The sequence below is a fragment of the Corvus hawaiiensis genome, chromosome 1 (assembly GCF_020740725.1).
Source record: "Corvus hawaiiensis isolate bCorHaw1 chromosome 1, bCorHaw1.pri.cur, whole genome shotgun sequence".
Classification (NCBI taxonomy): Eukaryota; Metazoa; Chordata; class Aves; order Passeriformes; family Corvidae; genus Corvus; species Corvus hawaiiensis.
The window spans coordinates 23,184,043-23,206,677 of NC_063213.1; the positions used below are offsets into that span (position 1 = coordinate 23,184,043).

General features: G+C 40.4%; 1 protein-coding gene across 1 annotated transcript in view; it reads right to left on the reverse strand.

Moving 5' to 3' along the window:
• The window catches only part of ITGA9 (integrin subunit alpha 9), a 244,048-nt gene that overhangs the window by 191,037 nt on the left and 30,376 nt on the right, over nt 1-22,635 (reverse strand). The window contains exons 9-15 of the mRNA XM_048296306.1: nt 19,946-20,083; nt 17,685-17,790; nt 16,142-16,236; nt 13,106-13,196; nt 12,535-12,580; nt 8,552-8,706; nt 3,080-3,240 (exon numbers count right to left, since the gene is read on the reverse strand). Of these exons, the coding sequence (XP_048152263.1) occupies nt 3,080-3,240; nt 8,552-8,706; nt 12,535-12,580; nt 13,106-13,196; nt 16,142-16,236; nt 17,685-17,790; nt 19,946-20,083 (792 nt within the window). The remainder of the gene's footprint in view (nt 1-3,079; nt 3,241-8,551; nt 8,707-12,534; nt 12,581-13,105; nt 13,197-16,141; nt 16,237-17,684; nt 17,791-19,945; nt 20,084-22,635) is intronic.

Sequence of the window (22,635 nt, forward strand, 5' to 3'; positions counted from 1 at the left end):
CTGGGGTTTCTTGAGCTCAAATCTATTAAAAATTGCAGGCAGCTTGTAGAGATCTATTTTTTCAATGGCTTTTCATAGTCCTTCCATTTTGTGCCTCCAGCACACTAGAATTACATGTTAATAAGACAGTATCATCCAGCAAAGCCTGGAACAGGCTTTCATTTAACTAACTTAACCCACAAAGTTCTGCCATGTTCCATTTGGACTGGAGACCTTGTGTACCTAGCAGAGTTTGTCAAGTTAGCACATGAGGTCACACACAAGTCCAAACAGTTTCTCTATCCTTCATTATGTGGCAGTCCAGAATTGACATCCTTATGCCACATAAACCCCTTTGTGACCAGTGACACAAATAAAGAATAATAAAGAGAATGCATACAAACAACTCAATTTGCCATGCAGGAGAATTCATCAGACATTCAGTAAATAAAAGGAAAAAGGGAAGCATAAGTGAAATATTTGTATATTTTAAGCCCACATATTTTTATAACCCATTCCATCACAAATATATGCAATTAAGGAGAATTCCGGTTGGAGTTTGTGGAGGGTTTTTTTGTTTGTTTGCTTTTCAGGGGGTTTGTTTTACTAGCTGTTACTTAAGGATAGCAGTGATCATGACCCCATTTCCACTCCTTCAGAGGAAGGGCTCTCCTTGATATTTCTAATGTCATGTAGTCTTGTGGATCATACCATCTTTTCCAGAAAAGTACAGGGATTATCTTCCTCCACTACTTGCATTCACCCTTACAAGATTACCTGCTATTCTTCCAACAGTGAAAAATGGCTGCTTATATCACATGGAAAACTAGTAGTCTTGTTTGTTAACCAGCTGTTTTGCTTTAAGTTGTTGGTATTTTCAAACATGTTTAAATGTTTCTCTTGCCTATAAAAATCCAATTTCCCAGGAATTTTCCAGAAGAACAGTTTTTACCTTTGCATTCCCAAAATTAGCTAGAAATGTCACAATAATTTAAAGAGTTTCTTGGGCACATATAGGTCTTCAATGAATTCTGTGTAGTATCCAAAAACTACAGGAGCTGGTGTGAAAGAAATCATTACTTGGTTAAGATAGGCACGTGGCTCCTTTTGATCCAAACTCAATAAATTGAAGTCTAACCAGATGTGGCCATTGGAGAAAAACCAGGATTAGTAAATTCAGCGATGCATTTTCTAAGTAAAGTTTATCTTATAGGCTTACATTTTCTTTAACAAGCTTTTCCACAGCAGAAAGCAATGGTTCTCCCAGAAACAAAAAATGTGGAAGGTATATAGTCTCTTCAGAGAGATCCACACAATTTAACAGGATAGCATTTACTCCTTGGTGCCCTTATTTATTTTATTTTCTCTCAACAGCCATGCACAAAATGTTGATAGAGTCAAAGGATTAATTTTATCTACCCTTCTCACAGTTTTTAAGTACAAAAAGGCTTCCTGGAAAAGTTTATACACTTAGAAAAATCTGGATGTGCTGTATTCTCAAAACAAGACAGTGCCAAGTGATATCCATCAAATTTAGGTCACACTCATCTATGGGAATAAGTCCTTCAAGTAAGGACTGGTGATAATGATCAGTGTTTGTAAGACATATGTGCTTTAAAAGATAAATGTCCTTCCCACGCAATTTTAAAATCCATTCTATAAATTTTTAGCATAGAATAAAATTGTTGTGCTTACTCTGAAAACAGTGTCAGCTGGGTGACATTTCTTCAATGCCTACCAAATGAGGATAACTACAGTCCTAGCAAGCTCTAGATGAAGAGTTTGCCACAGGAAAAACAGACGCTTTCTGTGGTGGTGCAATATTTTATTGTGTTTTTGTATGTTCTTTGTACCCCAATGGCTCATCCCTACCTTCCCCACTCCTACTCCCAGTTGGTTTGCCCCAGATTCAAGCCACTCCCCCGGTGCTCCCAAATACGGTTATCCCCTCCCCTTGTTCTGGCACCTTCCCTGTCAATCGCCCAAACCCCTCCCGAAGTTCTGGATTGTTCTCTGTCTGTCACCCAAACCCTCCCTAATTACCCTTATAGGGTCCCCATCAATCCCCTGAGACCCTGCCCCCTCGGATACCTCCCGCCTAGGAAATCCCCTAAACCTCCACCCCCCCCCCCCCCCCCCTTGGGGCATGTGACCCCTCTCCCTCCACCCACCAAGACCATTGGACCAGGTGTAGGTCCTCCCCTCTTGTGCCCCTCCCTCCTAATCCTCCGATTGGTCCCTGGTCGAGTTACTCCCCCTGTTCAACCCCCCCTTTATAAGGTGTGGTCACCTGGCAATTGTTGCTTGTTCACCGTGGATCCCCTTCAAGGAATCTTGGATTGTATCCAGTGGCAAGCCTCCCTGCTACTTTTTATCTTTCACTTCCTCCAGGGCTGCTGGCTGCTACAGCGTCTGGAGCCTTCGCTCCCGAGGGTAGAGCTGAGGCTTCAGAGGAGCAGCTTTAAAGCTCCGTGCCTCCGGCTGCTCCCCACTCCTGCCACACACCGCTGGAGCTAGCCTATGCTGTGGTCAGTAGCGGTCACTGCGACACCTTTCTATGTCTCAGTCTGGAAAGCAGTCTCTGTATCCCTAGGACCATGACACATGTGAAATTTAGTTATCCCACTGCTGCTTTCAAGCCCAAAAGAAATCCACAGGGCTCTTCAAATCCAAGAGCCCAATTACTTCATTGTAGGGCCCATGCTATCCTGCCATTCCCACACAGATTTTATCACCAGTCCTTTGTGCAGTCAGACCTTAAACAAAACAAAACACTAAAGCTGCTGTTCCTACCAAAATGAGATGTTGTCTCCTTGGGAATAATAACTGTAGCAACAAACCAAGGCAAAAGGAAACAGAGAGAGAGAAGGAAAGAGAGAGAATCTGCCTGATCAAACATAAATAAAATGTATTTTCCTGGCACCAGGTCTTGAAGGTGCTCAGACTGACAAATCACGCCAAGCAAGAACTTCTGAGCTTCTACCTATCAGGAAATCAAACATCTGAAACCTAAGCAGCACAACTTTGATTGGTTGAATAATTTTTTTAAAAGAGTGAAATGCAGTAAGGCCAAAGTAAGGAAGGACAGGAATGAACTGACCTTGACATATGCTAGGTAATGTTCGCACTTTTCCTGCATGTACAACAGTTGTAACTTTTCTGTGATCTGCCCTGCTGTCTCTCCAGAAGTCACAAAATAAACCCTGGGTTGCTGGCTCTTTTCCTTCTTTGCCACATCAGCGGTCAAGTTATAATTCAAACCTGTTTTAAAAAGGAAAAAGAAGAAGAAAACAAAGGATGTCAGTGAACAATAGTTATTTTCCAGCCACCTATCAATGGATCCTGTTGCCTCCAGGGCATCTGTGCTTGAAGAAAGGTCAACCCCTGAGGGCCTTCAATCAATCACTAACATACTGCCACGTTTAGCGTCACTATTATTCCCAGCCCATCCTTTCCTGTAGGAAATGTTGTGTAATACATCTAGATACATACACTTAACAGCAAAAAAAAAGAGATACACAAAAAAACCCTACAAAAAACCCAGAAGATACTTAAACTGTGTTCCTAACAGAAAAATCAAAAAACCAATAGAAACAACAGCAGCAACCTCAAACTCTGTTTTCCTTCTAAACAGCAAATGTCAACCAGGATGTGGCACTTCCTGACAATTGTTTTCTTTGATTTGCAGTCATTTTAGCATTCATACCTTAACGATAGTCTACTTCCTCCCACACAGCTTTGTTGCTTCCAAAAAGCAACCCGTGGCAGCAGGGGTTGGGGAGATAACTGGCCAAACTTATCACTGCTGGTGGTGTAAGTTCTTCCTGCTCACTCCAGTAGGAGATTGGAAGGCAAATTTTCACTAGCAAATTAACTCTTCCAAGTAATGCCTTCAAATATTTGTCCAGCAGCTTTAAGTGAGTTTTCTCTCTTTCTACTGAGGATCTACCCACCCAACATCACACAATGAAAATAAAACTCTGGTATGAATTTGATGAGCTCAGAAGAAAGGCTCAATTCTTCTAATGACTATTCATTTTCCATAACTAAAGTTATATGCCCAAAAGCTTTGATAATAGCTCCCTCTGGGAAATTTTTGCTTATATCTTCAAGACGGCCGCTACCCAGCAGACCGGGTAAACTATTCCAGCCAGTAAGAGATGCACCAAGTAAATGGCAGCAGACATTTTATAATGGATTTTCATCCTAAATAGCATATATATACTTATGATGCAAGAATCATCCCATAGGGCTGAAGGCACGCCTGAAGCTGGGAGGAGTGAGAAGAGATTAAGATCAGGCCGTGGCATCCCACAAGCTAAAAGACGGGAATCACAGCTGGTGTGCTAATGTATGGGTTGCACACTCTGAACCACTCAGAACGTCCCTTTCTCACCCATTCAGATAATGACACAGCACACAAACAGCAGGAGGCAAAATGCTCATCAGGAATAAGCACATCTGTAAGTGCTTGCTAAGCTACTAGCTATAGTAATGATTTGCAGGGGGGTGAGAGGCACCACATGGAAAAAATGAAGAACTGACTAAATAATAACAAAAAGCATTGGAAAAGGAATGTGTTTCTTTGCTGTCTCTGCCAGTAATTACAAGGAGAAAATGATTCATAAACTTTGCTTGCAAAGAAAATTCTTAAGTAATGAAAGCATTAAAATAAAGTGTTAGCAAATGAGAACATATAGGACATTCCCTCCATCCTCTTTCAAAAAGCTTTTTTTTTCCCAGTACTTGTTTCAAATCCACTCTCATAGTGTTGTCCCTGGGTCTAAGTAGTGAGCCATCCATGTGGCTCAGTACACTGAACAACACATCCCTACAGCACGTCTGCTTCTGAGGCATTCTGACTCATGCCTGCCTCCAAAAAGACTGGGAAAATGAGGGACAGAAATAATACCCCTGCACCAAAATATAGCTGCATACAGGTAAGATGAGAGTCTGCTTCTGAAAAGTGTTGGATTAGGTATGTTTCTTCAGTCCTAGGAACATGTTTAAACAGCGAAAATTATTCACTATTATCCTACACTAAATCTTGCCAGTCTTTCAGGCAACAGTATTAGGGACATGAGGACTACTCTAGAAATGGATCAACACACAAGCAATGTACATCTGAAATGAAGAGTACGGGAGAAAGTTTGGAGCAATTTCTATCATATCTTCTTAACTCTAGTCAAAAGACCAAAACCCTTTATTTTCAGAGCCACTAAAATTCACCTAATTCTCACACTGGTACTATTACTATTGTTGTTATTATTGTAGCGGAAATTATCTAGACTGTTGTCAGAGACTGAAATAGTTTCTGCCTCAAACATTGCTATAAAGTTTTACTCATTATAGCAAAACTGTATAAAGGAGCCATTGAAGCCCATGCCTCCCTAAAGAGGCTTTTTGGGGGGACCAACACCACCAAGAAGACCAGCTGGGGAGGATCAATGGAACATTGCTGGGATCCACAGATGGTGATATTTCTTTATTCTGTCTCTGTCACGCTCTTTCTGCCCCGCCCCCCCCCAGCCCCCCACCTATTTTCTATTTCTTTCTTTCTTTCCCTCTCTCTTATTTACTATGAAATAAAACCCATACTATTGTCACTGGCATATGGTCTCGTTTGCACCTTAATTCGGGCAGAGGCATTTCTAATAACTTCAACAACTGGATCTTGACAACTGTGGACACTAGTTTACTTCCATTTTCATTCAGGGATGAATGCAGAAGCAGCACTTGATGCACAGAGATGCCAGCAGCCTCTTTCTTGTCACGGTCACCCAGAAGTACACAGGCTGAAACCTTTTCATCCATTATAGGAAAGGCCTTTCTCTAATCTCTGCCTTTCCTGGAGATAAAAAGACTCCAGGGGAGACAAAGCAATGACCCCTCAAGTGAGGGAGGAACAGTCTAAGTGAGATTCTGAGATGACAGAGTAAAAACTTAAAATGTCATGTTTCTCAAATGTCCAAAACATACTGGAGGCTGTCTCTGTCAGGAGGCATACAATTAGGTGTTCAGTTCTCCAGAAAGTACTGAGACAGAGTGCACAGCCAGACAGAGCATGGCACAAAGTGCAAAGCACGTTTCACTTGGCCATGGCTCTTTGTTCAGACAAAAACATTTCAGCAATAAATTCATACTTCTGAAAACTATAGTCTGAAAGAAACAATTTAATGGAAATTCTACTGTCATTTGCAGTATTAAGCAGTATCCGTAAACACAGATCCTCAGATAGCTGTTTCATAACCAGTGGCATTGCAACTACCACTAGAGGAAGAAGAAAAGAAAAAGGTAGTTAATGTTTACGTGCAAGTGTGAGGCAGTGCTAGATGAAGATGACTTTCCTTGCCATTCCAGTTAACAAAATAGCCACACATTCAAATAAATATTGAAGACACACATTTGCCACAGGAGCATGCTGTGTGCATGTTCAGCTTGATTTTCTGAACATTATGTAGTAGATTACCAATTTCAGCTGCCCAAAAGCAGGAGAAATGCTCAACTTTACACCAGTAAGCAATAATCTTGAGAATCCACACTGACAAGCCCGAGGGGAGTGCCACTCTAGATGAGTACTGCGTTCTTGCAGTCTGATTTAGCAAAATGCCCCCAGACATCTGAGGGTGAGACAATCCCAACACTTTCAGCCACAAAATTCCAGCGTAGCATTTTAACACTTCCATATGCCTTTCAAAGTCTGAACTGCATAACAATGCATTAACAGGGATATTCTAGGGTTTTTTTCTCCTACATTTAACCACACAGGAAAGGAATCACTACAATATTTCCCTTAATTGTTCCATCCGTTAATTGATATTCTTCAACTGCAACATAATTAAAATGGCCTGACTGCTAGATTACTAGGTGAAAGCTTATTTGAGATATTTTATTCAAATCATATCCTAAAGGGCTTTTTTTCAGTTGGATAGTTCTGGCTGTAATATTTTCAAGAAAATCAGTTTGTTAGAAGCATTGCATGAAAGGACAGTGTTTGAAGGTTTATAATAACCTACTTAATAATAAAAAAGTTCCTTGTAACATGATGGATGTTAGTCATTGAAGAAGATGCATATGTGCTTTTACCACGATAAATCATGGGAAGTACAGTTTGTATGACAACAGAGGGGAATTCAACCAGCTCTTACAAGACATGAACAGGAAGATAGATCTTCTGCAAACAAGGGAAACCGATACTTAGATTGGAAAAAAGGCAGTTTACTTCTTAGCCGCAAGTCCAGAGATATGAAATTAAGGCAAAGGAAATATTTTTAATAGTACCCCAGGAACGTAAGAACACCTAGATATTCAGAAAACCTATTTGTGATTTTTCAGAGAGGAATTAACCCCTCGGGAGCCCTCAGAGATGCATTTTCATAACAACAAAGTAGTGGGCAGTAAAAAAATACTTTATCAAAGCATGTATTTGTCTGCTTAGTCATCATTTACAGGGATGGAAAAGTCATCATATAGAGGAAGCAGAAATAGAAACTGAAGTCTCAGTTGCACCAATATTTCAGAATACAGAGGAATCTTAAATTTAGTAACTCCATTGTTTTGAGCTGTTCAGGTAACAGTGACAAGCTGGTTTAGTTCTCACTTCACGTGAATGCAAGAAGAAGTAGCAAGAAGCCTTTTCCTTTTCTGACTTAATTAAAAACAGAATACTGCAGCAGGCTCAGGTGAGGATACACAGATACAACTCACCCTTCTCAGCTAGCTGATCAAAAAGTTTAGGGCACAGAGCAGGAGGAGGCAGTGCTTTCCCAGCTCCTCACCAGACTCACTGTCAAGACACAGCCACACTGTGAGGCTGAGGCATCTTCCCTGAACAGCATAGTGCAAGTCCTCTGCCATTCTTAAAGCATGACAAAGGTGAAATGTCATGAACAAAATTAACCCAGGCCTAAAATATTTAGAAATGCTGTATCTGTCCCATACCACTTCATAAAACAGCTAAGACTTGTAAGCATTGGGATGTAAAAGACATAAGTAGCATTTTAATAGAGCCAAGATGTAAAGGCTTGCACAATTACATGTTACACAATTGCATTCACCTGAGTGAGCTCTCTAAGTGTTTTACAGAGACTAACTAATCTGGAAGATATTCTTGCAATCAGTAAAATAATGGGCTACTTATAATCGTATTACAAAGAGGTAAACTGATGCACAGAAAAGGATCTTCTCATGTCTGTTTCAAGAGCTCCTTGCAGACTTTCAAACTCTATTAATCCAGAGCAAATCATACCTGTTTTCTGGTAACATTGATAGAGGATATGGATACAGAAATGTATTATCAAGAGGTGGACAGGGAATACGAACCCAGAAGTCTGTGCTATCCTTGCAGTAAGCCCAAGGAGACATTTCACTCAGGAAGAAACTGCCTCATCAGAAGGTAAAAACATGCCCAAGAAAGTTCTCAAGCCTCCAGCTTTCTGTGATTGTATGGCCCATGTTCATGATGAAAATCCTTATTTCACAAAAAATCTCTGTTACTAACTGCAAAAAGAGACCTTGACTCTGGGTCAACGTGTTACTGTGCTCCTGTCTAAGGCTGGCACAGGTACCTTACCTATTTCTCCAGGAACATGCTTGCCACTGAAACGAAAGCATGCTGTCACATTGAGGCAGTTCACCAGCTGCAAACCATCATGGCACTGAGGAGCTGTGATATTGATAGATGTGGGCAGGAAAATGGTGATGTCCATGGTAATGACAGGCCTGGATCTGGAGAAAACAGAGAAGCAGAATTGTGTGACCATTCAGAGGGAAATTCTCAGGCAAAGGAAAAGAAAGCAAATTTGGTAAACTGCACAATTTCAAGCAGACAGGAAAAATAAGAGAGTTTTGCAATTTGAATTGCAAAATAAACAAGCATTTTACCTAGGGCTACTAGCATTTAAATGAAAGTGGTAATGTCAGCTTGAAATTCAATGCTCAGACACAGACTGCAGGCAGGCAGCTGGGGAAACTGATAATATGTAATAATGATAATCATCTCCAGCAAATGTTGCATAAAGCCTTCCTGATGACTGAAGAGGATAACAAAATCAGCAGAAGAGCAAACAAGAACAACAAGTTCATGCAAATGAGACTGGCTGCAAATCATCTTGGATGAACAGGGACAGGTACGGAGAGACTGTGGGTTTCCATAGAATGGTCTATAGTCAAATTTGTGACCCGAAAGTCAAGGAGAGAGCACAGAAGTCCTCCACAGGACATGGATTCATACATAATTTTTCTGACCATATAAGAGGGACAACAGACACCACATTCATGTTTTCTGGAGGAGGAAATGTTTGGCTAATTCCCTCCTGCCAAGTGGCAAGGATTGAATACTTTTATCAGGCTGCTGAACTGTGTTTCAGGAATTACCCAGGGCACTGTGAACAAAAGCTTCCTACTCTTGCAACTCCAGCACCAGGTTATTGCTGTCACTACTCCTGTCTGACAGAGACCTCAGCCAGAATCACAGAGCAAGTTGAGCACCTTAAGGCACAGGTGTCTTGCTATGGAAACTTCCCTGTCTGACCATCCAGGAGGCACTCAGGCAGTCACACTCCCACCACCAGAGACTTTACCTGCTGGGACCAAAGCCCGTTTGCAGTGTGTGGCTCCAGTGAGCTGACAGGTGCCCCCCTTGACTCCCTACACACACCACACTCACATAGTCAGACCAGGTTTCCCATAGTTTCATAAAGCCTTTTATTCACAGTGCAGTTAACACAGAAACAGCTCAAGGTGGATCCAAGGAGGGATCCCAAAGAAAGGACCCCATGGGCTTTTATACCCTCACAGTCCAAGCATGTGAAAGTCTCTGCTCTTCCTCCTGAGTCCTCAGCTCCCGCTGTGTCTCAGAGTGTCCCCAAGTGTCCTCTTGCTTTGGGCTCCCACCACCCAGGGCTCAATCTGCAGTTCACACACCAAGCTACTTGCACTGAATGCATTCCTCAACAGTTTGCTTTTTCACACAACACAGAAACCACAGCAGCTTGATTGGGAAAAGCAGCCCAGAAACTCAGGCACTCCTGAGCCATCTCCAGTGCAGGACTTGAGCCCAAAAATTATGGGTGTTATTCTTCCTGTTTTCAATTCTGTACATGTTCAAGATGAACATGTTCTTCCAAAATCAACTACAGTAGTAAAAAAAATGTGCAGCAACCAGCAGATTCAGTTCTAAGGTAATCTCAGCAGCCATGCAAGGCCAGAGCTTGTAAAACACTTCAGCACTCTCACTCCATAAGCCACTTAAATTTAGAGGTAGGGGAGAAGGAGAAGAGAGCAGGGATTGTGGTTACACCTAATTTATATGAACTGGAACAAAATTCACATCAATCTCTGATACAGCCACTCAGACTCTTTTACCACAGCCTGAAATAACAGTGCAAGTTCACATTTTGAGATGGAGGATAAAAATAAGTGCTAGCCCTAGAAATATATACGGGGGGAGGGAGGAAAAAGAGTCAGTGTCCTAGGATCATTTCACACCTTCAGACAAAACAACTCTTTTTGAATGCTTAGGGAGACATAAAAGAGTAAACGCCATAACTGATCTAGAAAAATATTTCTCCTTCAAAAAAGTATTTCTCCAACTATCATGCACGCCATGATTTTTCCTTGATGTTATGTCACTTGGTTATACACTGGGGAAGAACAACCCAATGCGTCTCTCAAAGGGCCATACACACACATGATCAACAGAATGCATCTGCCGCAAGTCAATGAAGGCTTCCACCAAAGCCATTAAATATCACTTGGCAAAACATTTGTTGGTTTTGGTTAAAGGACTTCACAAAAGTGGGAAGGGTGAGGGGATGCATAGGGGAGAAAACGTTTATCTCTTTATCCTAACAGCAAGAGGGACACTGTAGATTGGCAGTAGCAGCAATTAATCAAGCTGCTCACAAAGTTAGTCAGTAATGTACTAATGTCCTCTGAAAAGCACAAGCATAACTGAATGCATGGACAGATGTCATCATGCTGTTGTGATGTATGTGGTTTTAAACATCACAGTAAGCCTTTCAGTTTGTCTTCCCCCCTCTGTAATCAATGTCTACATCAACGACTGTAGGAAGAGATGGAATAAAGTTGAGTTACAAGCTGTAAAACCTGCCTGCAGAGGCACGTGGCAGCACAAAGGAGCACATGGCAGCACAAAGGAGCTTGTCTCCACTGGACCCTGGGGGGAGGAGGTGTCACACGGCAGACCCCTACGGAGAGGAGGCTGCCAGGAGCTGACAGAAGGATGAACAGCGAGTGATCACCCCATAGAAGGACATTTAGAAAGTGTGTTGCTGATGTGGCAACACGGGAGAGGTCACGTTGCAAGAATTGCCATATAAGGAAATACTGTGCCTTAGAAAAGTGTATAAAACCAGCTCGTTTCTTCGAAGAAGTGATTCAGATTCCCTGCCGGTCTGGCTCTGTACCTCAATCGCCGACAAATGTAGGTGTAGGTGAAATGTAGGTGAAAGATGCTGTTTTCTTTCTAGCAGCATCAGACACATGAGACTGCAAATTCCCATCTGGGGCATGGCACACCTTTTCACAGAAGCAACTATTAGCATTCTCTGCATGTATGATGAAGAAACAGAAAACTCTTCAAAAGACTTGACCACCTGCCATGCTGATCATCAAGAGTATTTCCTCCCTCCCTCTCCTTTTTCTTCACTGTAACTGATTCAAATGGAAACAGAGCCAAGTTTCTCCTGCCTTGAACAGGAAGCAGGCTGGCACATCTGTTCTGCAGCTCCAGCATTTGTCTTACCAGGGTCACCCCCTCCCTGTGTCTTCCATTAAGATGCAGGAGTTCCTAAAGATATCTAAGTTTTGAAAGGATTTTTTAACTTAATATTAACGAGTGTAACAAAGGACCTACTGGCAAAGTTCAAACTTTCCACTCTGTTCTCCAGGTCCGTGTATCTCAAGTTCACTTGTACTCTAACTCTCCACCTGCATAAATTGGTGAACCAAGCTGTCCCACCTCTCTCTATCAGATGGAACAATTACACGTAACTCACAAACTTGAAACAGGAGCCCAGCTCCTGTGTGCATTGAAAATGTATCCATATTTCATTTCCTCAAAGACTCATTCTGCATCCCATTATAAAATTACATCTACACAAAACTGTGTATATATATATATGGATGCAAAATTACATCCTGGCATCCTAAGCAGCTCATTTTTTGCTCAACCACATTCCCTTAAATCACAATTTATTTACTTTAGGTAATCATCAGAATAATAAAAAAGCCCTGTCACAAGTCAGGAGAAACCTTTCTAAAGAGGCGCTGAGATGCAACACATCTCCTTTTGGCTCTAACTGTTTTTCTTCATAGACCAGGTATTATCCTGGTATTATCCCCTCCCACTATTCTGTTTAAATTAGACTGCATTCTTTAACACCATTCATGTCTAAGGTTTTGCTTAAAAAAGTAATCCAGCTTGCTTCTTCTGGCCACAATAAACTAGGGAGGAAACTGGTTTTAGACCACCTAAGATATAAACAGAAAACAAAAGAAGACAACAATGAATAAAAAAGACATTCATCTCACCTCAGAAGTACCACATTGTCTGACAGGAAGGCTCCAACAGTTATATCTGAAAAGTTTGTAACATTGAGGCAGTTACAAAGGAGGCACAGAATTAGTTCTCCCAAATCAGTTGCTAAATTACAGAGCACGAATCTAAGAAAAGCATTTTCTGACTTAGCCAGTTTGTCCCTTCAAATATCATTATGTCATAAGTCTTGTAGCTGGAGGATTACATTCTGTAATGCTCACTTCTGCTTCGTTGTTTGATTTTTATTACTACTATTATATTATTGTCTACTTTTTGGGTTATTTTAAGATTGCCATCCTCACAGAGTAGCTTCCCAGAAACTTAAAACCTTGGCAATATACTGAATCCTCAATCATTGTGACTGTCTAAACACTTGAATTAGGCAATTGCCAAAAATTTTTATCAGGAGCTTTGAGTGGCAGAAGGGAAACAGAAAAACCAGCTCAGTTTCACTGACCACCTGCAATAGCAGGAACTAGCAGCCTGAAAACAACCAGCTCTGCTGTTTTCTCAGCCTGCTGCTGTATTTTCCTGATGCTCTCACTGCCAGAGTAGCCAACATACCTGGATAACCGTTGCTATCCATATCAACTCCCCCTGATACGGACTGGCCAAACATATGCAGCTTTGGGTTTATTGTTTGCCCAGCTAGCTTCTGCAGTAGAAAACACACAAGTGAAATTAGTCAATAGCACAAAGAATCCTCTAAAAAAAACCCTTACCAAAACAAAAAATCCCAAAACATTCAAGCATGATTTTCATGGCCACTGGGTCTCTCTTCAATGGGCTGGAAGTGCTACGCACCTGCTGTCTTGCACTTCACCCACACAGCCCTAACAGGAAGACTGTCGACTGCCCTTCTGCTCTCAGTTAGTGGGCGACCAATGCTGACTTGGACTAAAAACCCACACCTGCATTACAATCCTCATGCAGACCCAAGCAAAATAAGAAACACATCAAACAGATTTCTGCAGGGGGAAAAAATATAACAGCACCCAAGAGATTAATTTTTTTAAATTACCTTAATTTCTGTGAATAAAAGTTTTAAAAAGCATCTTAACAAAATTAATGATTAGTTAAAACAGAAAATCCTGCACAACCATTTATTTTCACCAAGTTTGCCAGCACACTCAAAGTCAAAATAATTAATTTTCATCCCACTTGGAAATTCTGGTTTCCATCATCTATTACAGAGTATTTTCTGTCAGTTTGGAAGTTGTATCTCATTTCTCCTTCCCCAACACAAAGATTAATTGACTTCTAACATAGTTTCTTTCTTTTTCTAATTACTAACACAAAACTTTCCCTAAATTATTTGCATTGTAAATGGCTTTGTCTGAAGCAAATTAATATATTGAAATCTCTTTTTCTAAGAAGGCAATCACAAGTCTCCCAGCTTTCCATCACTCTGCTGGGCCACCAATGCAAGACCTGAACTCAGATCAACTTCTGACTGCAGAAGTTACAGACAGAGGAAACCATGATGTAAGTTTAAATCTGTTGGAGGTGCTTCACTGTTTGTGACATGTCACCAACTTTTCCTGGCCCTCCCATAAAAGAATGTACTATTGGACAAAAGACCGGGCAAGAAATTTATGGAAAAAAAGACTAGTTGAAGGTAAGAAAGATATCCTGACAGTTAGTTTAAAGGGAAAACAGTGCTCCTCTGGGTACAGGTCTCTTTTCCTACTTGTGGGCAGGTAAGCTTAAGACAATTGGAAGTAACTTGATCCCCACATCACACTTGCATTGCATTTTTGGGGGTCCCAATTAGGGTGGTAAATCCCACCTGCAAACACCTAAAAGACATCTGTGTGTTGTTTCAGCCTGCAAGACAGAAGAAAAATGCTGCTTTTAAGTACCATAAATGAAAATAGCAAGCCACAAAGCCAAGTCAGCTGCTTCTGCTAATTGCTGCCACTGAAGCTGCTGAAGGGATATCAGCAAACAACACTTACCAGCATTTTAAATGAAGAAAGCAGGAGGAGGGAGGAGAAAGAACTAACAAAATGAAAAGGGTGAAAATATATACCCTGCTGGACACCCCCTCCACCTCTCACAGCTTATTTAAAAAAGAAATTCCACAGCATTAAGATGGATCAGGAATATAGTAATAAGATATAAAATGTCTTCCACATCCAGGTTCAAATCCAGGGCAGATAGGTAAAGAGCTGAAGTTGTTACACAGTTTTGGTTGCACACAGGACTTGAACCAGTGGTGTGTCTAGTGCCCTGCAGCAGGCACTGGGAAATGCTTGTAAGTGGTGCCTCCTTGGCTGCCTCAGGACATGGGACTATGATAGGAACGGTTTATCAATGACCACATACCCTGCCACACTCTTGAGCTGGGTGTTCTCCCACTGACCAAGTGGAGAGACATGTGCTGCTGGCCTTGCTCCAATGGGGAGGGAGAGATCACAAACAGGATGCCTTCCTTCCCACCCTGCTGATCTGTCCTCCTTAAAAAATGTAAAATTTTCCCATGAATGACCAAAAAAAAAAAAAAAGAACCCAAACCAAACCAAACAAAAAAATCAGAAAACAACTACAACAAAACAAAACAAACAGAAAAAAAGAAGAAAAAATCTGATCATTTTCAGCAAGAGCTGGAAAGCTCTAGGCTTTTCAGAGAACCTCCCAACCAGTGGCTCTTGGCAAAAATCAGGCAGAATCCTCCACATGCCACACATTACGACTACTTCTTCTAAAATGCACTAAAGAGTCACTTAACTTCCTTTTTTCTCAAAAGCAGTGCATGCCATATACATGGCAAAGGAAGAAGGACTAAACTTTTATAGTCTGTTAAGAGTTGCCAATATAACCACTAAACTCTTTAATTCTGTGTAAACTGATTTACTGTGAAGGATCCCACCCAGCAACAAAACAAAACAACCAGAACTTCAAACACACAGAGGGAGGGAAGAGTCAGACTTTCGGAACAATGAAATGTGCTAGACAGAGACTAGGAGACACATGTTGGGCAGCATGAGCATAAATTTTTCTTCCCTACTGCCTGGCTACAGCAATTAAATTGCACTGTGTCATCTCTGCACAAGATACCATAGCATATCCCAAACAAGGTTTTACTTCATAATAAGTGGGTAAGGGGGATGGCACCTAAGAATGGTCTTCTGACATACTGTCAGAATGCAAGAAGGCCAACAAGGTGAGTAAAGAGGCACAAAAGAACAGTTAGTACCTCTGCATTCTCACAAAGTCTGCTTCTACAGGAAGAAAGTGCAACCTCCCAACTTCCCACAGGCCTCTCCACAATTTGTATGCTCAACCTTTCCAGGGTTTTCATTTCTCTTCTGGATCAGTACTATCTCTAAAAACTAACACTCAACCCTTAAGACTTTGCTTGCTTCAAGAAGGTATAATTGACAGCTGTAACAAAAGACAGTAAAAATTACCTCCTGACGAACATTTCAGCATAGGTATAGACAAACTTTGGGAGAAACCATCTTCAAGCCAGGACTGAGAAAAGAATGTAGAGCTATGACAAGGTTACCTATTAAGGGACGCTTAAGTATGGTTTATTTCTGCATGTCCTGGAAAAGTGACTTTCAGATAGGGATCATAAACAGTAGTGTCACATACCATAGAGTACTGAGGTATAATACCATTGGCATCCCCATGGTAAATGTACACTGCTCCTATGTAGTTATCCTCCTTAGGCGCTCCAATGGCAACATCTGTAAAACAGCACAGACTGCACAATCCATTCCATTAATCCAACTTTCCCCTAATTTTAGGATGCAGCCATCCATAGGAAAACAGCTCTCCATGACAAAGATGATCAGCAGCTTATATGAACCTGGCTAGAAGGAACTTGTTTGACTTAATTAAGAGCTCATGTTAAGATAAACTTTAAAAATACACAAAGGCATATGAATTTGTACACATATGTATGTTTCACAGAATCAGATGATGTGCCTACTTAGAAACACGTACTATTATGAACATGTGTTTATCAACTAGCAACCATACTCAGAAAAGTAAATTTAGAATCCTTTCATAATCTAATCTTCAACCCATGAGAACATCAGCTTTGTGAACCAAGACGAGACTGGCAAATTATTTACTGTAGCAGTACATTAAGCTTGGTTGAAAATCCAAGGCTCCACAAAGAGGCTCGGTGTATTAAATGGATAGGCAAGAATTTAAAAATGGCTGCTGAGAGTAAACTTTCAAATTACATTTTATCCAGTTTAACTGCAAACTCCTGCAGAAAGCATGATCCCACCTCCCATTCTTCTCTCCTACTTGGATCTAGTGTCTGTGCATCTGCTAAAATTAAGCTTTTCATGATTGCTTCATACCCACAGACTGATCCAACTCCCTCTGCAGTCTCACCATCACCATGACTGACCTACAAGCATTAGCGAGAACACACAAATGCATGGCCAAACGCAGAGGAAGAGCATGCCCACGATTTGTGAGGGCAACCTGCAATGAGGCTGCGTTAGGCTTAATGGGATATTGTGTCCTGAGTGGCCTGGAAGAAATAAATCCAAGCACACACTAAGTTGGCCTTTGTTTAGAAGGCCTTAAATCTGCACTTCCAGAAACCAGGGCAGAAAAGGAGCATTGACATTTTCTTCTCACCTACTGCTCTCACAGCATAAGGTCTCACACTGAGCATCCTGAGAATGGAGCAGGGGGAGAACAAAGCAAAAGAGAGAAATTAATAGACTATGTGCTATCAGGATTGAGAAACTCTTTCTGAATTACACTTCATGATAAGAAATAAGATTATGTCAATGAAACCAGAAAGGCTTAGAAACATAGGGAAATGGGCAAAAAGAAAGAAGTCAGACATAGGTTTCTGTTTTGTTCAGGGTGATAGTATCTAAAGCCTTTTATAAACCATACAGGGAAGAAGAAAATACAACAGCAAGAAAAGCAAAGCAAGGTTAATGAGAGTGGGGTATGACCTGCACAGACACAAACTAAACCAACAACAAGGACGATCAGCTACAAAAGGCTTTGGCACACACATCCTACTCAAGCAGGTTTATCCTTAGGTTGAATTCAGGTGCTAGTCAGGTCTGGATAAGCAATGCATGCCATGCAAGACTGACAGCATCACCAGCATTGCTCACACTTATGGAGAAATGGCCATGGAGGAAATTGCACTGACCTGGGAAGCCATCGTCATCAATATCACCAAGGGCAGCCATGCTCTCCCCAAAGTGTGCATTATAGGCGCTGTCACCATCCAGGGTGAGCTGCTCTTCCAGCACTCCCTAGCAAGCAAGAAATAAAACAACATCAGGGAAATGGTGCAAGCCCTGGATGAGACAAGACCTCCCCACGGAAGCTGCCCATGTGCTGCTGGGGCAGAGCTGCAACCTGCCTCTTGCTCTTATTGCAGTCAGATTACCTGGGCTCTAGGAATTGAATTTACTTGTGTTTTAAACCTTTTGGGTTTTAGTTTTAAAGGGGGAAGGGAAGAAAAAGGGAAGGAGTGCATGAATGATTTAACCAAAATATTAAATTAACTAAACAGTAACTCAGAGATGTAATTAAATGCAGTCACAGGGATTGGTGAATCATGAAAGTTTTCAGATGCCTAAAATGTAACAGCCCAGAGTTTGCTCTACTGGCAGATTACATCCAAGGAGTGAAATCCCCAGTCCAAGTTTATTCAGCTAAACTCCAGTGAGTTAAGGAGTATTTTTCCCTAAGCAAAGAACATTTGATAATTGGATTTGAAAACATTTTAAGTACACGACAGAAGGATTAAAGCAAAGTCCTCCAAAAGCCTCCTTAAATTAAGAATAAGGAAAGATATTTAATGAAATAAAGAAACTAAGAAAAGTTCAGAATTAAGTAGCTTTGCACTACTATGCTGTGAGAAGCCTTATATGGCTATGGTACTTCTTGCCCACCCACCTTCTGGTCAGATACATAAGTTTTATTTTCTTGCAGTCTTCCCATAAGGGGAAAGGAACATTTCCACAAGAAAAAAAAAAATTTAGTTACACAGTCTAAGTCTGTACCCACCTCAGGGTTGTTTTGTTTTTGCTTCCTTTGTGAATGAGAATAAGCTACCCTCTGGGACATGTACTAAGATCTTTTACTTAGCTGCAAGGAGTTGCTGACACCAAGAAAATCCCATAATGAAATTGAAACACAACAGAGAGAAGACAGACATGTCTGTATCTGTGACTCAATTCGTTGCAGATGTCACAAGAAAGGACAAAATACAAGCATTTTAAATGTAGCATCACAATGTGTGCTTGTTTTATAATACAGTTTTCTCTGATCCTCTGCAACAACCTCTTAAGCAGTGATGCTTGCAGAATGAAACAAAGTATAAAATGTCCACTGCCCAAAATAAAGCCCACAATCCTGCAAGCCATTGCTTGTGTAAGTAATTCTAACACTCCTGGTGCAGGAGTATACGAAACTCATACTAGCTTCTTGACTATTTTATAGAAGAAAAAAAAATTAACTCATGTATACTCTCAGTGTGAGCAGGAAATGTTGTCTATCTGTTTAACATTCTGGACCCTATTCTGAGGACCCAACAGCAACATTGCAACATATTGGGTCCTCAGAATAGGTGGAACCTCCTGTGGATAAAACTGAAAAAGTAAAGCTGAATTAAAGGAGCAGTAATATAAAATAAAATTACAGCAAAAACACTTCTGAAGTCTCCTAAATGCTAGCACTCCTGATGAATTTGAAGTCTAGCACAAATAAACTCAAAGTTCCCAAAATACAAGCCGATTTCATTTTAGTCCATAACAACTCCTCCTTTAAGACAGCAGCTTTAGGACCTGAATATTAAATATTTAGTAGTACGTAAACAACCATTGTTTTCCTATAAATAAAACATTAGAATGGCCTTGGTTTGCCAATGTAACGAAGTTCAGACTTTTCCAAGACTGTTGTTAAGTCATGTGAAATCCAACAGCACCAGCTGCTAAGAACTTCCCTTAAAATCTGTATATGGAGCATAATGTAAAAGTAACATGAATTCAATCTCTGCTTTCTCTCCTCTTCCTCAATCCTCAGACATTTGTGTTCTAATTTGTGTTTTAGGTTTTAGCGACCACCCAAAACACAAAGGAAACTCATAGCTGTTGACTCTTACTTGCTTTTGGCATCAAATCCACATAAAGCCACAAATACCACCAAGTTTCAACATACAACCAGAAACTTTCTCAGACCTCCTTGAAAAAGTCACTGGTCTGTTATGAATATGGGCTAGTGTCTGGCAAACTACAATACCAGATGAGTCTTCCTGTGACTTCATGCTTTTCTAGAGACATCCAGAGCCCCACTTATTTGAGACACCAAGTTTCACCATGCAGTGCTGGAAGGACATAAGCATTACCTTGCCTGGAACCCACACCATCATCCCTCACCAAGTAATCTCCTGTACATACTCACATTTCCTCTGTTGATAAAGACTGTGACTTGACCCTCATCTCTGATCTCAGAAAACATAGGTGCTCCAACCAGCAGGTCTGACAACCCATCAGAATTCAGGTCAACTGCACATAAGGAGGAGCCAAAGTAAGAGCCCATCTGTAACCAAGTTGAGTCACAACAAAGCATTCAGTATCTGCCCACACACAGGAGAAAATCATAAAGGCATGGTTTTTGTTTGGTTTGGTTATTCTTTTAATTTCACATGATGATGCTTCATCACTTACAAGCACTCCTATAGAGAAAGCTTTAGGAATAATTCTGGCAGAAATTAAAACACTTTACTATAACAGTACATCAGCCTGATGTTTTACCAACAGAATAGAAGTTATACTCTGGGGCATACTTAAGTGAGACACTTAAAGAGCTTTCTTAGACAAGCTTTTGCTTGTCAAATGCTTAAAACTACAAAGGGGTGAAATGAGTTTCCCAAACCAGAGCTGGACAGTGATTATTCATGTCCAGTGCCAAACTTCCTTGAAGCTGGGTACCACACAGATCAACTGGGGATACCTTAAAGAAATAATGAAAGAAAAAAAGAAAAATAGGCAAGAGGCCATGAAAACAGGTATCTAAGACTACCTCTTGATTGTAAGACTATCTTCCCCTGTTCTATTTGTATTTATTTGTATCAATCACTATCAAAGGGTGTACTGGTTGTGGGTCTTAATCATTGCCTTTCCTCTCATGTACAGGCAGGTAAGTTGATACAGAAACCAAGACGTTCAATAAAAGCTTTTCAGTTGATACACAACAAATGTAAGCCACTTTCAATCTCCACTTATTATTGCTTGATAAACTTAATTGCTTAAAATAAAGAAATACATTAATTTCACTTCATTATTTTTTTATATGAGTGAACATTAAAAACTAACTATCTCCCAACCGGCACCCACATTACAAATTTCAAAACACATTTAAACACAAGAAGGAAACCAAAAGCAAGAATGATATTTCAGCTTTATTTCATTCACTTCTGCTAAGGTAAAAAAAGGCATACTCTTTGAAACCAACTACAAACTATAGCCTCAAAATTAAGAGCTGCTTCATCAGTAAACTGGGTAAGATACCACTTCATATTTGAAATTGAGAGCTGTTCCCTCCAAAGTAGGAAAAACTGAGTTTAAATAAATAATTACTTAAGTTAAAAAAAACTTATCACTTTTCTTGAATGCTTTTACACTCCTCATTGCAGATCCCTGACCTACTGTCTTCCATGCCTGTAGGTTAACATGAACCACAACTACTGGGCATGCTAGAAGATGGGCAGCAGCAACTCTATTCTGTGCAGTATGTAAGATTTAAAAGTTGCTAAATATATAATGCAGGGGTGACTGAAAGATAGCATTTCAGTTTGTTAATGCAGATTTTTGTGCTTGTGTGGGTTTAAAGTCGGACTTCAAATATCATTTGACTCCAGTTATTTTGTAGCTTAAGTTCCCTTGTGGATTTTTTTGTTTATTTCTTTAACCCACAAAGGTTTTAAAAGAAATTTCTCATGGATAAGGAACAAGAGTTATGAAAAGCATTTCATTATGTGTTCAGACAGTTCTCAGGAAAAGGCTATTATTTACTTAACTGCAACATGGTATGTCTGCAGCATGGGTGAGTTTGCAGTGCTGTAAGAACCTGAAGTTTGCACACAACATTTGTAGCAAGGTACTGAATTTTCCTTTTTCTTGTCTGCATTTGATTTCCTGGTTCAGCCTTCATTAATAAAAAAGGAAGGGAGAAACTGGCCTGCTGTTCACATCTGTCTAACAAGAATGTCAGAGCAATGAACTTTCACACCACTGGAAAGGATGTAGCATTTTGTGAGAGCTCATTTCCAAGCAGTGCTCATTGCTGAGCAGGTCTGGTTTTGCTTCTACCACAAAACAAAACAAACAACAACCAAACAAAAAAAGTGATTTAACTCAGCCTTAATTTTAAAATAAAATTCTCATTTGGATTTTAGAGAATTTGTAGAAGATGATGCTAATGAAAAAGAAGCCTAGAAATACTTGAGTGATGTAAATACTTGATTAGTTAAGTTACATATAACAGTAAAGCAACTAAATTGAAGAGGGAAATGTTTTGGCTAAGACCTGGAAACTTCCTGATGGCTCTGTTCGTTAAGTTGAGGAGTAGTCAGGAGCACATCCTTAGGGACATTTAAAACTCAACAGGGAAAAAAATGAACAGGAAGCAATCAAACACAGGAGATGCCCTGGATGAACTGGGAGATCTTTTCCTTTCAAGATGTCTGTAATCTGCTAGTGCAGAGAAAGTAAAATTTTGGAGAGGCCCTAAAATACAAGCCACACCACCCACCTAAACCCTTGTAGTTTATTTCATTAAATTTCATTAAATTTATTTAATTAAATTCAGTAAATTAACATCCCCTATTCCAGGCAAGTTTTTAAATACTGCAACTGTATCTTGCTGGAAAAAAAAAAACAAAATATGGTAACACTCCCAGACTTGAAGATACAGGCAAACACTTTCTGAGGGTAGCAGGTCCTCCCAGAGCCAAAAGCCTCTAGCAACATTTTTTTTCTGCATTTCCTCTCCTTCCAGAAGAACACAGGTAGCCCCAGATAAGAGGTATCATTTCATCACTGAGTTATTCCCAAATAAAGCAATTTTGTTGTTACCTATAGCTAGACATA